Source organism: Berghia stephanieae, chromosome 9 (genome assembly GCF_034508935.2).
Source record: "Berghia stephanieae isolate SIO BIC M18660-M18661 chromosome 9, UCSD_Bste_1.3, whole genome shotgun sequence".
Lineage (NCBI taxonomy): Eukaryota > Metazoa > Mollusca > Gastropoda > Nudibranchia > Aeolidiidae > Berghia > Berghia stephanieae.
Window position 1 is genome coordinate 8,347,329 of NC_088368.1, and position 16,867 is coordinate 8,364,195.

The 16,867-nt window shown below is 34.1% G+C and overlaps 1 protein-coding gene across 3 annotated transcripts in view; it reads right to left on the reverse strand.

Annotated features, from left to right (window-relative positions):
* The window catches only part of LOC144979610 (receptor-type tyrosine-protein phosphatase T-like), a 40,195-nt gene that overhangs the window by 1,553 nt on the left and 21,775 nt on the right, over nt 1-16,867 (reverse strand). For 2 of the 3 annotated variants that reach the window (XM_078926391.1, XM_078926390.1), the window contains exons 9-17: nt 11,352-11,575; nt 10,448-10,627; nt 9,315-9,495; nt 7,705-7,867; nt 6,798-6,891; nt 5,723-5,959; nt 3,832-3,997; nt 2,685-2,876; nt 203-2,400 (exon numbers count right to left, since the gene is read on the reverse strand). In XM_078926391.1, coding sequence (XP_078782517.1) covers nt 203-2,400; nt 2,685-2,876; nt 3,832-3,997; nt 5,723-5,959; nt 6,798-6,891; nt 7,705-7,867; nt 9,315-9,495; nt 10,448-10,627; nt 11,352-11,575 — 3,635 coding nt within the window. Of the gene's footprint in view, nt 1-202; nt 2,401-2,684; nt 2,877-3,831; nt 3,998-5,722; nt 5,960-6,797; nt 6,892-7,704; nt 7,868-9,314; nt 9,496-10,447; nt 10,628-11,351; nt 11,576-13,597; nt 13,895-15,137; nt 15,283-15,874; nt 16,042-16,547; nt 16,587-16,867 lie in introns of all 3 variants that reach the window. The other variant, XM_078926389.1, reaches the window with a different exon arrangement.

Here is a 16,867-nt window from a genome sequence, read left to right on the forward strand (position 1 = left end):
AGAGAGAGAGAGAGAGAGAGAGAGAGAGAGAGAAGAGAGAGAGCGAAGAGAGAGGAGAGAGAGAGAGAGAGAGAGAGAGAGAGGAGAGAGAGGAGAGAGAGAGAGAGAGAGAGAGAGAGAGAGAGAGAGAGAGAGAGAGAGAGAGAGAGAAGGGTAAAGATAATAGGAACAAACAAACAAAAATAAACCCCCAGAAACTTACATAGTCATCCACACATTGATTACGCCTTCTCTTGATGTGTTTGATAGTTCTGTAAACATCTACTTCTTCGTCTTCTTCCATCCTCTCGCAGCAAACAGCCACCGAAGTAAATAGGCCAGAATGTGATGACCCATCTTTGCAATGAACAACCACTGGTCGCTCGTTGCCACATGATTCCTCCTGCCAGTCAAAGACATAATCAATCAAATCCAACAACATTGTTTTCGAGTGTGGAGTTGAATTTGGCTCTTCCCAGACATTGAACTGAAACTGTCTGACAAACTTTGCAGGTTCCTTTGGATTGGTTGTACTGGTGATTTTGAAATTTCTAATTGTAATGTTGGCTTCCTGATATGAAGCTTTGGTCTCAATAAAAAATGGCTCAAATTGCTTCAGATTGACATTGGGCCAATATTCAGCACAGGAATCATCTTCGTTCTTAAAATTTTCCATCATGACTATTGTGCGTACATCATAATCATAAATGAGTTTCCAAAAATCAATGATTGTATTATGGAGTGGTGTTTGGGTTATGATAAATTGATTTTTCATTATGTAGCCATCCACATAGAAAGCGTTGATATAGTCTGTTGGATTTATCCCCCCTGCTGACAGCAAAAATGGGCGATATTTTTGTGGTGGAAGCACATCTATGTAACGATTTTTTTTCAAATTCACTTCAAGTCGAGGAGTTTTACAATCTTCTGTTGTTAGTCCTCTTGTAAATTGCTGGAGTAAACTGAACTGGTCTCTAAGATAGGAGTTTCCAGTTCTTGGATTTTTCTGCGTCCAGTTGTGATAACGCCCTTTCAAATCAAGATCAACTAAAGTGTCACCAGCGTGAAATTCTTCAAAAATAGCCTCGTATATGAAGACATATTGTTTTGCTGTTCGCACCATGTATGGCCGGTCTTTACGAATACGTCGTACGTAGTCAAACACCATGACTCTTCCCTCTGCAGCATACTGATCTATCAAAGCATCAACAGCTATGAAGACTCCAGTCCGTGCCACCCCTGTCCCACAATGCACCAGTATGGGAGACTTCTCATCAGCATGTAGTGACCTGACTTTGTATCTCATTTCCAAGAATGGAATAGGATCGTCTGGGATCCCATGATCTGGCCAAGATGTAAACTCAAATATTGTCACAACTTTAACGTCGTCCAGCCCAGAGATTTTGACACCTATTGTTCTTATAATATAATCAGCATAGTCTTTCCGGCTAATCAAATGCAGGAGAAAGTTACCAAAACTAGCTTTAGTTTGATTAGGCCAATATTGAGTACATTTCACCACATTATCTTCAACAATGTTTGTTATCATGACAACCGTTTTGATACATTTTTGGTAGATTAGTCTCCAAAAATCCAAAACAGTCTCTTCATCATAAGGACTTTGTGCAGCGATGTATGCTGGGGTCTTTTTGTACCCTGGGATGTAGCTAGCATTGATGTAAGTCCCTCTGGACATGTTGTCAGGTTTCAATTGAACCAGACTATGATCATAAGGCAGTAGATGGGGAAATCGATTCAGGTTTGAGTTATGGCGGGCAATGTTGTCAGTAGCTTTTTTGGGTTTGTGAGGAAGGTTTTGAAATTCTTGTGCAAATGTAACTTTTGGCACCTCCGGATTGTCTGGAATATGGCCATTGGCTGACGGGCCATGTGGGTTTTCAGCATTATAGATCAAGTCCCTGCCCACAATGATGTGTCTGCTGTCTTTAAGATTCATTGTCGGACTCCAGTATTTTTGAGGATCATAATTATCTAGAAATTCAGGTAAAGGAATTTTGGACTTGTCATCGTCTTGCAGTTCATAAGGGTTAAAAAGATTTCGTCGACGCCACCATAGATAGACTAAGAATAAGATAATTATTATAATGACAAGGATAATCAAAGCTACAATTATTCCAATTAAGGCACCGTTATCATCGTCATCATTACTAGTTGTGATTGGTTTTGGGGTTGGCTGGACGTAAGGAATGGTTTGGACAGCTGGGGAAAGGCTTGCAAAGCTTTGTTTGGTGGTGTTGTTTAGTCTTGTCAAAACCATGTAGTGGATGATGTAAAATTTATCCCTTGCCAGAGGGCTGTTGTTGTATCCATTGTAAGTCAAACCATCCCCTATAATGAATTGAATACTCTGGGGGATATCAGAGTTTGTTAATTCTGCGGTTATGTAACCTGGTGGGGTATCTGAAATTAATCATGACAGAAATAAAAGTTATTGTAAACTAGCAATAATTTTTTTAAAATGAAGCATACAAATCAATCAAAGAGGCTAAAAATTAATAGTCAAGGAATGATGATTTAAAAAATAATTGATTATAAAAATGTCAAGGAAGAATAATTGTCATCATTTATTTGTATTTTTATAAACAGTGACAAGTTGGTAAAAGTTTTTGGTAACTGCTTTTAATGCATTCTCTTTCAATACTTCTCAGTCTGGAATAAAATGTTGATGCTACAATTAAAGTTACCGTTTGATGAAGCTTGGCGTCTTTTTCTCCGACCAGCAGATTTTGACTTAGCTGAGGCGACTTGCTCCACTTTAAGGCGGTACACTGTGTCTAGATCAGGGTTCAAGACAACTGGCTCTAGATTGACAGTGATTGTTGAGTATGAAGAGTTCAGGAATACTGGAGGTACTGGAGTTCTTGGTGTTTCTTGTTCTAGAGTTTGAAAACAAAATAGTGGGAACCATAAATAACAGGTCTTGGGACAACAATGATTTGGCTATAATATGGATTTAAAAATTCCCAATTTGTTTCTCCCTTCTTTTATAAATTTTGCGTGCTGTAACATTATAATCATGAGACCCCCAATTGTTTATAACATGGATTCCAGGAAAAATTACTTTTTATTCCAGTTCCCCTCACGTATTGCAAGGGAATTAAACAACTAGATATACTACTCTATCATCTACAGTAATACACTGCTACTACTACTACTATCACTACTACTACATACTATCACTACTAATCTACTACTACTACTACTATACTACTACAAACCCTACTACTACTACTACTACTTACTACTACTATACTACTACTACTATACTACTACTACTACTACTACTACTACTGTACTACTACACTACTACTATACTAATAATATATAATAATAATAATAATAATAATAATAATAATAATAATAATAATAATAATAATAATAATAATAATAATAATAATAATAATAATAACCTGAGCAATATCCTTTGTTTTGGGATTGACAACTGTGCATTGTGATCAAGCCCGTGTAAACTTAGAGGGAAAATGTTGCAACCGTGGACAGGAAACTCAACTTTGGTTAATTATAACTTCAATTAAGTGCAACATTTTTGTTGATCCCAAGATGTTGCAATTATCCGGAGTAGACTGTATTACCTTTTCCAAACAACTGTATTACATTTTCAAAACAATCAGATAATGAGTATATGTAAGTATTTTTATTTTATAACCCAAGTGTTTTGTGGACCAAAGGTATCAAACTATTAACCTTGCAAAACATACATGACATAACAATTGGTTAATCGACAAAAAAAACAAACAAAAAAAAAAAAAAAAACACACACAAAAAAAAAAAAAAAAAAAAAGAAGAAAAAGAAATTACAAACACACTTACCAGTATAAAATGTCTTTGACGTGGAGGTTAAAACTCTGTCTGCTTCAACGGTGACAGAGTGAGGAGTAAAGGGAGATAAATTACACATCCTGTAATTCCTGGATGAAGCAGAAAGCTTGACAGTATTTGTTTTAGGGGAAACTGGTATTGTCTCGACGACTGTTACCTGCATGAATATACATTAGAAAAAGACTTTTAATAGTGCTGTTACATCAACTTTCAGCTATAACATTGAAATGTACAATTATTTTACAAACCAAATCTTTTAATGAAGCACTTTGAGTCACCGTGAATGTCGCTATAGATTGTAGAGATATGGTCGTTACCTTACAATAGGACCTGAGTTAACTTAAAGGGATATTCGAGGCCTTTGACACATTTTTTCTGTATACTCAACAGTGGTTGGAAGCAAGTAATTGATACTGTTCATTTAAATTTAAAGAAATCAGGATAAACCCCGTTTCCATGAGAATTGGCTCTGAGGCACTTCTCCATGAGTGGAAACCATTTAAAAGAATGTTTTACAGCCAATGCCTCCAATTGGGGTTACATATGCGGGTAGAGTCAGACTTTATGGAGCAACCTCAAGAGATGTTCAACTACAGACCCATTACTCTGCTTTTGTTTATAAACACAAGTATATATATATAGCATAATATCCTCTAAACATACTCAAAGCGCTCTACAAGGAGTCCCTAGTCAACAACAACAGGAAACTGATTTTAAAATTAAAACTTAGAAGAATATACGAGGGTTGGTTTAAGTTAAAGAACAAAAAAATATGGTTGATATAACCTAATAGTTTAGACTGCACTTGAAACACCTCTATCATGTCAAAACAAACTAATAATCTATTATAATCGCATATCAAATTGACATGGTTTATAAAAATAAGATTACATTCATACCTATAGATATCACCCACAGTAAACACCTTACTTAAAGCGCTGTCATTCTCCCCAGGGTGGCACAGGATCCATTTCAGACAAAGGATTAGACCCACAATCTGTTATGCACTCCTACCATTTTTGGACAAAGGCACTTTTATATTGCACCAGGGGGAACCTTCCAATTAAACATCCATCTCTAGAGTCTTAAATGCAGGTTCAAGGCCTCTGATCTAATTACTCTTCTGATGATGATCTAAACAAGTAACCTTGGTCAATATGTCAGTTTTAAGTTTTATTTGTTTTTTTTCTTCTCTCTCTTCTTATTTTAAGAATTCGACGCACGTAAAATTCAAGACTGATGAAAGAAGTACATTTTTAACAATAATATTCCGTAATTCAAATATATGTGCCATCACATAGATCTAGTCTTAGTGTCAAGGTAAATCGAAAAGAAATAAAGGGGCTTTATGTTTCATGCAAGAATGATCAGAATTATGAAAATTAAGTTTAATGCAGTTTTAAAAACTACAGTGCAGTATAGAACACAACAATCTCCAACGTTTCTCAATTCCCCTTATTAATCCCTCTATTTTCATAGTTCAAGTTCAAGTTCAAGTATCAGCAACACAAAAATTTCGAACACTTTCAGAGGCTAACACATATCTCGACATTGGACATTCACTTTTGCTTTCATTGATAAAATTCTTTTGACCCTGGTTTTTATTGAATTGAAATGAAAGCTGCCAACATTATCAATGTGGTGTTAAGGGTATAACTGTGTCACACATGCGTTTGTCTGGATTGAGTGTTTGTGTGTGTGTGTGTGTGTTTTTTTTTTTTTTTTCAGCACCATGCAAGTCCTGAAAAGATTCCAGGATGAGATTTATAAACTAGATTAAAAAGTGCTGTCTATCAGTATTCAAATATTAATTACATGATTCACGATTAGTTTTCTCAAGCATTGCTTTTCTCCCACCACCTCACCACCCCTCCCCTTTAACCTTAAATTCCTTGATCAAGGATTGAAGCTCCTGTGGAACAGTCCAGCTGAATTGCAGACATTGTGTGGTTCTACCGACCAGTGAGATGATGTCCATTGGTCGTGGGGCTACAGTCGGGTCATAAGGGATCGTCCTTACAGCTCCATTCTTTAGTCCCGAGAAAGCCTCAGTTGTCACATTGGATAGTGTGCTCATCGACACCAGGTATATCATGTAATAAGAGTTTGAATCGAGGACCTGAAGTAAAATATTAAATTAGAATAAAATGAAATGTTATAAGACTCGATGTTAAATCAAATCAGGTTTTCTCCCATTATTCATCCGATTAGAACTACACTTAAATCATTTTCACCAAGACTGTTGTAACAGAGTTGCAACTCAGGCTCCATTCACCACTGACTGCTCTCTTTTCAAAATTGGCAAAATGCTAGATTAGGTTAGAGCAAAAAGATAAAAAATATATTAATTAATTAATTAATTTTTTTTAAAAACCTCTCCTCATTTAGAGAGTTAAACTAAGTAGTAAAAATGATACTTTGCACAAAATAAATGGACAATTACATAAAATGACAGGGATAAAAGAGATTTAATATTGATAATTACGATGTTTTTTTTTACACTAAGTAAAATTTGTTTATAATAGACGGAGGCTTGAATGTTGATGAATTTCTGGGCAAAACTGCAATATGAATCTTCTAGAAATCTATGGTTATGAGAGGTAATTATAATTAATTGAAAGGATTTCACATTATGAAAGCAGCAGAAGCATTCCAGTTAGCTGACAACAAAGCAAAAGGCCTCCGAGTTAGTCAACCACTTTACCTATTCTTCCTGTATGCCCCCCTATTTCATTTCTTATATTTTGGACTTATTAATTTATTTATTTTTTTCTTTTCTTTGAATAGTACCATTCATCCAACGTTTTATGTGTCTCTCCATCCCTGCTGGTATAAGAAAAGTCTCAAATGTCATTTGATTTATTATTATTATTTATTTAATTTAGTTTTAAAACTAAATCTGAACCATTTTTTATCCTTTCTTTACACATTAGCAAACAAATGGAGATTGAACCTACTGTGTTTACATAATTGTTGTAAGTCTCCCCGTCACCGACGATGAACTCAATTCTTTGTAGAATGTCTTGAGGCTTCAACTCAGCAGCAACGTAACTGAAATTTATCATCAATATAATTATTGCATAAAATATGTTGCCTAAATATGTTGCCTAATATCCGGTTTTGTGAACTTGCTGTCTTAAAAAATAAACATGAGATTTTATTATATGCAACGCAATATCCACTAAATGTGCTCAAAGTGCTTTACAAGGTGCTCCAAGCCTAAAAAACATTTAACATGTAGGACGAGACATAATACTTGTAAGGCTTCATCACAATCTTTTTTTTTTTTAAAGATACAATGCTGTTACTGGCCAAGTATTCATTTTACACCTGAGTTCAGTGAGAGAATGTGAGTAAAGAGCCTTCTCCAAGGACTCACTTTGTACTGCTCAGGAGTGGAAATCAAACAGGGACCTACCAATCCGAAGGCGAATGTCATACCACAAAACCACAAAAGCCTTACATTGCTTCTGTTGGTAGGTTAGCCTATATACATGTATAGGTTAAACATAAACCAAAACCAGAAAACTTTTAGGGTCCTGAATAATAATTATAAACAATGTCATAATAATTTTCACTTAAAGCTTTTTAGAATATTCATATCCGCATCTAAAATGTTTTCGATATTTAACAAAAAGTGTTAAAATTAAAATCTTTTCACAAAGATTAACTTCCTAAACAAGGATAGGAGCCTGTAGACGTTGTATACCCAAAGTCTGTCGCCTCTACCTCACAGATGACAAAGTGATAATGCTTTTGCTGTTGCTGTTGCTGCTGCTGCTGATGATGATGATGATGATGATGATAATGGAGATGACGATAATGCTGCTGCAGATGATGATGACGACAATGACCATGACTTACGTAGTTTGAACACTATCATTGTTAGTTCCCCTGGGTTGGACCCTGACTTGATAGGCTGTGATGTCCACACTGCTGAGAGCCACAGGCTCCAAAGCCACCGTTATATTGGTAAAAGTAGAACGCACAAACTCTGGGTTCACTGGTGCTTTGGGAGTGCCATGACCTGTAAGGAAAAGAAAGGTAAAAATTAATTTTTATTCATTTTTTTTTCTCCAAAGAATTCCTGATCATTTTTAACTAAAGATAGACAAGAGCAACAGATTGTTGAACACTGAAAAATCTGGTTTTTTTAAAAACATTTTGGACAGAAAATGTTTAATTCAAAAATTAAATAAACAAATATGAACATTTATATAGCGCATTTCCATGGATTTATCATGCTAACTGCGCTTCACAATGTTTCATTTATTCCCCAGCAGGTCATATGGAATCACATTTCCCGTTCATACAGTACCAGTTGCCTGTTAGGCATCCTTTTTGTGCTAACATGCTTACAATATCCGTCACAGCCTATAGCCAGGAATTCACTCATACCTTAGGCACCTTTAGATTTCCATACCTGAGTTGAGCGGGGTATTGTGTGTTAAGTGCCTTACCCAAGAAAATATCGTCAGAATCAGAACTTTCAATATCGATTAATTGGGATTAAACCCATCTTGTCACAAAAAAATCTTTTATTCTGTAATTTCTTTTTAATTCTTAAAGTATCAAATTTGAGACTTTGTGACAAAGTTGAGGTTATCTTCACCAATCAATATTTGAAGGTAAAGTGTTCAGGTCAAATTTAAAAAAAAATTCAGTGTATGGCAGTGTAAAGTAAATTAAAAGTCCTGTTATGTCTGAAACATACTTTGGGGATTGCGTTGTTAGTGGGGATGTTCTGGGCCGTCAAACTGATATGGGATACTGACCAATTCGTCTTCACACCACTTTTACGTTTGCCAAATCTGAGGAGACCCAGCTATCTATTTACTTCTAGGCACACAGGTTGAAAGTGGAAAAAAAAATCCTCATCCCAGTATTGAGGTCGGTTCTTTTATGTTAAGAGGAAAGTGAGCTAATCATATCACTATCAAATCATCAGCATGCCAATGTAAACATGGATATATTTATAAACCATGGATAAGCACTTTACAAATGTGATATCTACAACAATAAAAAATGCATTCTATACTGAAAAAGAAATTGATATCTTGTGCCAAGCAAAAGACATTAATTGACTGAAATCATTGTAGCAATAAGGCAAACTACTCAGTTATGAAGTAGTGATTAGTCATTCAGCAAAAAATCTATTTCTTTCAATTCACTTTTTCTCCCATAATTTAAAGTTATACTTGCAGCTTTCGGGGTATTCATCAGAAGAGAAACAGCAATGCACCCCAAGCTTATCTTATCCTGAATAGCAAAGCAAATATTGCTCTTTTGATGACCATGATGTCACTTTGAATATTATCTAACTACGCTTGGTTTTTTTTTCCTTTTTAATTCAATAGATGATAATGAAGATCCATAATAATTTTTACCTTTTTAAAAATCAAATATTTTTTAAAATAACATAAATAGTGTTTAAAAAAAAACCAAGACATAAAATATATTAAACCATCATTTACTAGTACTAAAGTTGATTGTGATTGTAGAGATGACACCGCTGATGGCTACAGCCCTGGCCGTGGTGATGTATAGCTGACTAGGTTCAAGGTCACACTGTTGGTATGTCTTTGTCTGGTTACCTTGGAGGGTGATTTTGATTGGCGGGATGGACATGTCGGCTGTGGCTTTTCTGATTTCCAACTTGATGGGATTGAAAGAGTAGTGGAAAAGGTGAGAGAATCGAAGAATTGTGTAAGTTCCAATCTTCACATCCTAAAGTATAGTACAACTGAACGGTTATTGTTTCACAGCCTGAAGGTACCGGGTTAAACACACTATAAATGGTCTTGTGACTTTAACCAAGTCACCTTACATTGCAAAGCTGCACTGCAATTTTTCCTTGAAATGTAATCTATTCACAAATTTCCCCATAGAATGAATGGAGGAAATTTTATTCATTTCTTAAAATTAAATGTTTACAGACTTCCCCTCTAGCAAAATGTATCACCTGATAAACCATAATAATTCATAAAAACAAAGAGCCATTTCATCTTTTGATAACTACATTAAAAATAGCATCAGGTGTCTTAAAAAGCTATTCTCTGTCTAAAGATAAAACAAAATATCTATTTTTCCTTTGGGTGGATTTTGATGTTACATTAAGTTGTTATGAAATGAAGAAGGTGCTGACTAAAAACTTCTTTCTTCTTGTCACAATTGAGGTTCCATACCCAGATTTTACAAGAGAGCATATGTACTGCACAGCATGGTGCAAGTAATCTTCGGTTAAAACCTTGCAGTTTTTTTTTTCTTTCTTATTATATGAAAAATCGATTTAATTGTGTTGACCTATTCTATTTGACGCGGGTCTGTAGTCACTCTTGGATATTCGAACACCAGACAGACCAGAGCTTTATAACTATGTCACCTGTGTGAAAACTGGAAAATCTTTGAGGTTCCTATAATTATATATACAAAGGCAGATTAGAAGAGTAAACATCAATCCTTGCATGTAATGGGTTTAGTGTAATAATATCATTGGTCTGATGGCATAATATTATCTGAAAGTCTTGTGGTTTTCAAATTAATGACAAACTCATTGATCTCAACACTTTAATATGGGATAAAACGGTAAAACAAATGGCAAACTCACTTCATATCTAGAGACATCCACCTGCCTATCTTTGGGCGGTTCCCATGACAGTGTAAGGCAGTTCGTTGTTCTGGAGACGAGATTGAGAGAGATCTGCTCTGCTGGGGGAGGCGCTTTCAAGGTCATCTCCTCTTTGACTTCTCCAAAGTTTCCTGTCTTTGTCTGAGTGCTGGCTGCCATCTTTAAATAAATATTAATGAAGATTTTGATAAAACATTTTTGCTACTACTACATTCAAATTGTTTTGGAACCGATAAAACTAAAAATAAAAATTTAATAACTTGATAAAAGCACGAATGTAAAATTATATTGCCAGTTTTGTAAGCTGTCAACAAAAGTATTTTTCACATGATTGCCTAAATCCAGAAAAAGCAAAAACTTCCAAAACTAGAATTTAAAAAAAATAAAAAATAAAAAAAATAAAAAACTATCCCTCCGAAACCTATAGACTATGTTGTACATAAGATTTTAGCAGATCAACAGTATTGATGCATTTCATTTAAGGTACACATTATTTTTTGTATGATATTCGAGCAAAATTTTTAAAAATTCATTTTCTCGACAATATTAAATTTTAAATATGTTTCCATTTAACTGACAAATCTTACTCCCCCCCCCCCCCTATCCCTCGCCCTCCCTTTATGCTTTCAGTTTTCACTTCACATTTCAAGAATCTTATTAATTAGAGAAATAACGTGCCAAATATTCCTCTGCCATCTATCTGGTTTTTAAATAATGTATTTATGATTTTTGTGGTTGGCTCAAGAAGTATTTTGAGCCCGAAACGTTCCTGTTTGGTATTGCGTTCTTTTTTAAACTGTTATATTCGTTTTAGTTTATTACATTTTACAGTCCACAGCGTCTAGCAGCTTAGTATCAATTCGACAATGAAACAAAGAATTACCTTGAGGTAATATTTCATTTCCTCCTTGAGCCTTTCAATAGTGATGGTATTTAACCCTTTTGTAGCTTGCACCGTCTTGGACTCAGAAACGGCGAAATCTGACGTCAAACTGAACATGACTGTGTAAGAGGTCAAGATCCCTGAGGTTACGACCAGAGGTTCAAAGGTCACAGTGATTGTTGAAAACGTGGAAGAAGTGGATAAGATCTTGACGCCACCTGGAACTATAAATCAAAATAGCAATGAATGAAAATTATTTATTTGTCAACTCTTAAATAATTCATCAGTTCAGCTCAAATATATTGCATCATGACAAATGGCATGATTTGTGACGATATCTTTTTTTTTTTATATCAAAGTCATGTCAACTCTCCTTAAGTTACATTTTCATATGACAGAATCTAAATTTGTGTTTCATTGCCATAGGACAAAAAGAAAATGTTGGAATACCTAATTCCCATCAAACAAAACGGAATGCATTGCTCAAAAGTACGAATAAAGTTTGGTTTATATAATTTCCAAAACCTATCATGAACTGAGTAAAAATTGTATAGAATTAAAGCATAATAAATGGTTTTGACTATTCTACGTACATAAAGATGAAATAAGACTTTATAATATGCAGTTTATAAATCAATTTATTATTATCATTTATTTCTTCAATGACAAACTTCATATTCAAATATTGACATAGACAAAATGACGATGATATAATTGTGAAAATTACAATAAATTAGGATATTGCAGGGCTTGAGGTGGGTCGAATGATGTTGCATGACTGTTGTCAACTTTCCATTAGAACATCTTTCACACTAAAGCCTCCAACAAGAAATAAATATTGAGTCTTGAAAGGGACAAAAAGATAATTTTCTCAGGTCAATACAGAGCTGGAAAATATTTGGACCACAATTAAAAGTATACAGAAGGTCATTACATCACACATAATATCCTCTAATAAAGAGGTATTTTTCGTGGGTTTCTATTTTGACATATTCGAATGTTCAATTTAACACTGAACTTCAGTTTAGATTTTATTATTTTAAGATAGATATAAAGGTGACGCGAGATTGTACATAATATAGATATGGAACTTCATTATATAAGATGGAGAAGCGATTTTATCACTGTAGATTGTTCAGTTTTTTTACAGCATATCTTTACACTTCATACCTCAATGTCAGATCAGAGTTGTTGGTTTTACGTTTTGCTTTATTTTAATTGATATTTTTTAAAACGCATGCAGTAATGGGATGACAGATACTTCATGCTATCATAACAGACTATAATTTGATGTTAGTGTAGTGAACAACACATGCCACAGCGTTACTTAGAATGTGAGCAATATATACATAAACACATGAATATGTGCTTCTATATTCTAGTACCTTTCTTAAACTACAAGAGCTATGCACGTGTTACATAAAAAAGGTTTTAATTAAATGAATTGAGTTTCTCATTTTTGTGACATCCACCCCCCTTCTCTTCCAACCCAGCTTTCTAATCGATTTTTTTAAAACTTTGGAAGCTGGTGAATTGGTAGCGTTGAAATTGTTCTTCTTCTCTCTGATACATCAAATCCTATTTTTCATGTTGTGGGATACTTGAACAACATTCAATTAGTAGTTGATGTCTTTTTATTTGTTTTTTGTTTGTTTGTTGCTTTAGGTCTCTTCCAACACAATTGAGGTTATATGAGAGACCGCTGAAACAAAAAAACAAGCAATCTAACAAAAATAGTACAAATGTAAATCAAAATCATAACCTAAAGATATCATAAGCTAAATTATAAATAACCAAGAACAAACAGGCAGAAGATTTACAGAATAAAAATATCCCCTGTCAAAAATACAATCACAAACCAAAGAAGCAGGATAGGCTAGTAAAGAGAAGAAGAAACGACATCACTATCGGATCGTACACCCATGAGAACTTCATAGGTATATGATTCAAGGGTGACTTTATTTGTCTATCAATATTTTGATGCAACTCTGAAGGAGAAATTAAAAAAAAAGATTAATAGAGAGTAGATAATATGCGTTTTTTTTTCTAAATGTCGACTATCAACAAATACTCCTACATACATCAACATCAATACTCATAAAACAAAACGGAACAAAATAAAAAAAGGACAACAAGAATTTTGAAAACTATAGAGAAGTGATAAAAATTATAGTGATACAGTTAAGAGAAATTATTTTCTTTGTCTGATTTTCAGTTATGATAAAGAACAACATTAAGTGCCCTACCCTCCTCCTCTGTAGCAAAGAGGAACGTATCACTAACAGGACCTGACTCCACTTGGTTAGTGTATTTTATTTTAGCTGAATACGTCGTGTATGGTGACATCTTTGCCAGAAGAAGTCTTCTTTCTGTGGTGACATATTGCAGCTCTGTGGCCTTGGAGTCATTCAAATTTAGAATTGATATTTCGTAGAATTTGAGTGGTCCTCCCCTCTGGTCACAAGGTACAGCACCCCATACTAGTTCAGCCACCTTGTCTTCTAATCTGCCAGTTGTTATGTTTGTTATTTTTCCTGTTGGCGCTGTAAGTGATGAAAAGAAAATGCTAAAGCATAACTATATCTAAACAACAAGACTATATTTTTTTCATTCACAATCCTTTCTCGTCAATAATCTTTTGAATTGCGAGGAGCTGAAATTTTCCTCGAGTATAAAAAAATTGACCATTTGCACTGTCATTCCAGTCATTCATTTAAACTTTTGAGTTCCCCATTTTCCAACCATAAACAACAGACATTTTTGATAATATGATGTAATCTGCAAGGCCTCTAATGTGTCCTATAAAAAACATCAAGGAGAGGGTTACCCTTTGATGTTCACCTTTTGTTAGCCTTAGGTTCACATAAAAATAACAAACCAACACCCAATAAACTCTCTTGGCTTTTGACCTGAAAATGCTATCATTGAAAAAAAGTCAACAAAATCAACCCCACGCATAATAATCTGACCCCATGCATCATATTCATATTGTTTATTACTAATATTAAACTATATTGTCATTACTTATGCTTGATCCATAAAACGAATTCTTTTCAGATTGAAATAAAACAGTTGAAAGTGATTGAAGATCAGCTTGTGGGAAGGCTTGTGGTTTTTTGTCTGTGATCTTATCTATCAAAGACGCGTGATGATTGTTTGTTGACATGACTCAGAATATTGTAAGACGATGGCAGTGCATGGTGTAAACAATGAGAGCAATAATTAACTTTTGAAACTTAATTTGCATTTTAACCAGTTGACTTCACTATTTTATTCAACAAAACAGTGAAATGTTTGATTTTCGTTGTGGTGACATTGTTTTACAATTCACGCTCTGCCAGTGAGAGGGGATATGGAGAAGCAAAACCAGAGCAGCTGCTTTCAATATCTTTCCTTGTCATGTTTAATCAATATAATTTTTGTTCACGGTAAGCTGTAAAGTAAACCTTTTTACACTCTTTGCCGAGGTTATAAATGGATTTAACCTTTCACTACACTCGCTCATTGGAAACTGGATAAAAAACATTTTTGGCGATTTGCCGGTCAATTTAATTTTTTTTTTTCAATTGTCATATCGTAGCACAAAAAGTTAATGTGTTTTATTTCAAGTCAAAGAAGTTTTGTTTGATTTTTATATTCTTGGAGAATGCAAAATAAAAGAAAGGAAAATCAAAACAGTGAAATAAATAATATCTATTCATCAAAGCAGTTACTTCCATTTTTATTATTTTTTTTTTAGTTTTTGTTTTGCTGTATTGTCTCTTTAAATTTCCATATCCATCTTACCAGTGGCAGCTGTGGTAGTTATGACTTCTTTAGTGTCTCTTACATCCACCACTTTGCCAACTGCTGAAACTGTTATCCGGTATCTTCCCCATGCTCTGAGTCTGGCAAAACCAATGGGGGTGTCAGTAAGCTTGTATGGACCATACTGGCGAAGGTGGGTGGGGGGGGGGGGGGGGGGGGGGTAAATGAATAATTAATAACAGAAATTTTATATTGCATAAATTGATAAAAAATCATCATCATCATCATCATCATCATCATCATCATCATCATCATCATCATCATCATCATTAATGTATCCATATTTAGTTACTTTTAAATCATATTAGTTATACGCATGTATATCCCACCATTTCCAACCGATATTATGTCGGAGTGATGAACATGAGAAAAAAAAAAAGGATTTTAAAGTTAAAATGAGCAGAAATGTCAGATTTTTGCTTTTATTACTTTATGCAACTATACCTATTGTCCTCAATAAAACATAATATAATCTTAACCTTAGTTTCATACTAAACAATTTTGACTCAATTTTCAGTATCCAAAGGACTATGGTATAAAAGCGTGTTGCTGGCAGTAGGTCACATGTTTCTATTTTTTATTTTCACTTATTTGTATCATTATTTGGTACATCAAATAAAAAATACCAGGTTAAAGCCAGGCATCATATTTGCTGTTCTTACCCATGCCTTTCTTAGAAAATGCAATGACATAATTTGTTTATATTATATTCAAACCTTGGAAACAGGCCCTGGTTTATCTTCACAGTCCCCACTTCCCAAAAATTGGTTGGACAATGTGACGTCATACTTGTAATCTGCAAACTCTGAAACTGGCTTCCATGACAGTTTGATGAATGTCTGGTTGCTTACTTCAGCTTTCACTTCCAGGAAAAGGTTCCGTGCTATCAACAACATTCAAATGATAAAAAATGAATATTAAATTAAAACAACAACAACATTTGTTTTAAAAGGGAGGGTCATTTGTGGAATCTCTTTATTTAGATAAATGAATAAACAAATATATAGATAAAGAACTATATAAATAACTATACAAATAAGCAAAGAAAGAAAGAAACAAAATAGAAATAAGGAAGAATAAAAGACAATGCAGCTTCTATATCTCATTTGTATCATTTATTGTCCAGAGATTTAATCCATGCCATTATGATTATAAACAATTTGAATTTTCTGGAATGGACAGAATCAAATTTTTTTTGGGAAAAAGAAGAGGCAAAAATAAGCAAGTAAGTAAATGAAATATATCAGCATAAACTCCTCTCGTCTCTCTTTCTCTCTCTCTCTCTCTCTCTCTCTCTCTCTCTCTCTCTCTCTCTCTCTCTCCCTCTCCCCATGAAGACACAAATTATTCAAACTAAAAAAAAAGGCAGATTGCTTGACATTTACTTACAGAACACGCGTTCAGTTGTAGTTTCAACAGTTGTTGTTGCTGCAATGAAAATAAACATGTTTATTATGTTAATTGTTCAATCGATTTTAGCTTTTATAAAAATTATTTTTATCTAATATAAAAAAACAAAAACAATCTTGAATTGTGGATAAGTATTTGATCAAAGAAATAGATGAGCTTCTATTCACACGTCATTTTATATTTTATATGAATTTTATCTCATGGCCTATTTCATTCTAGTATCCAAGGAGTAAATATGAAAATACAATAAATGGAGATAATATAAACATCCATAAAATCTAAAAGAAACAAATTACATT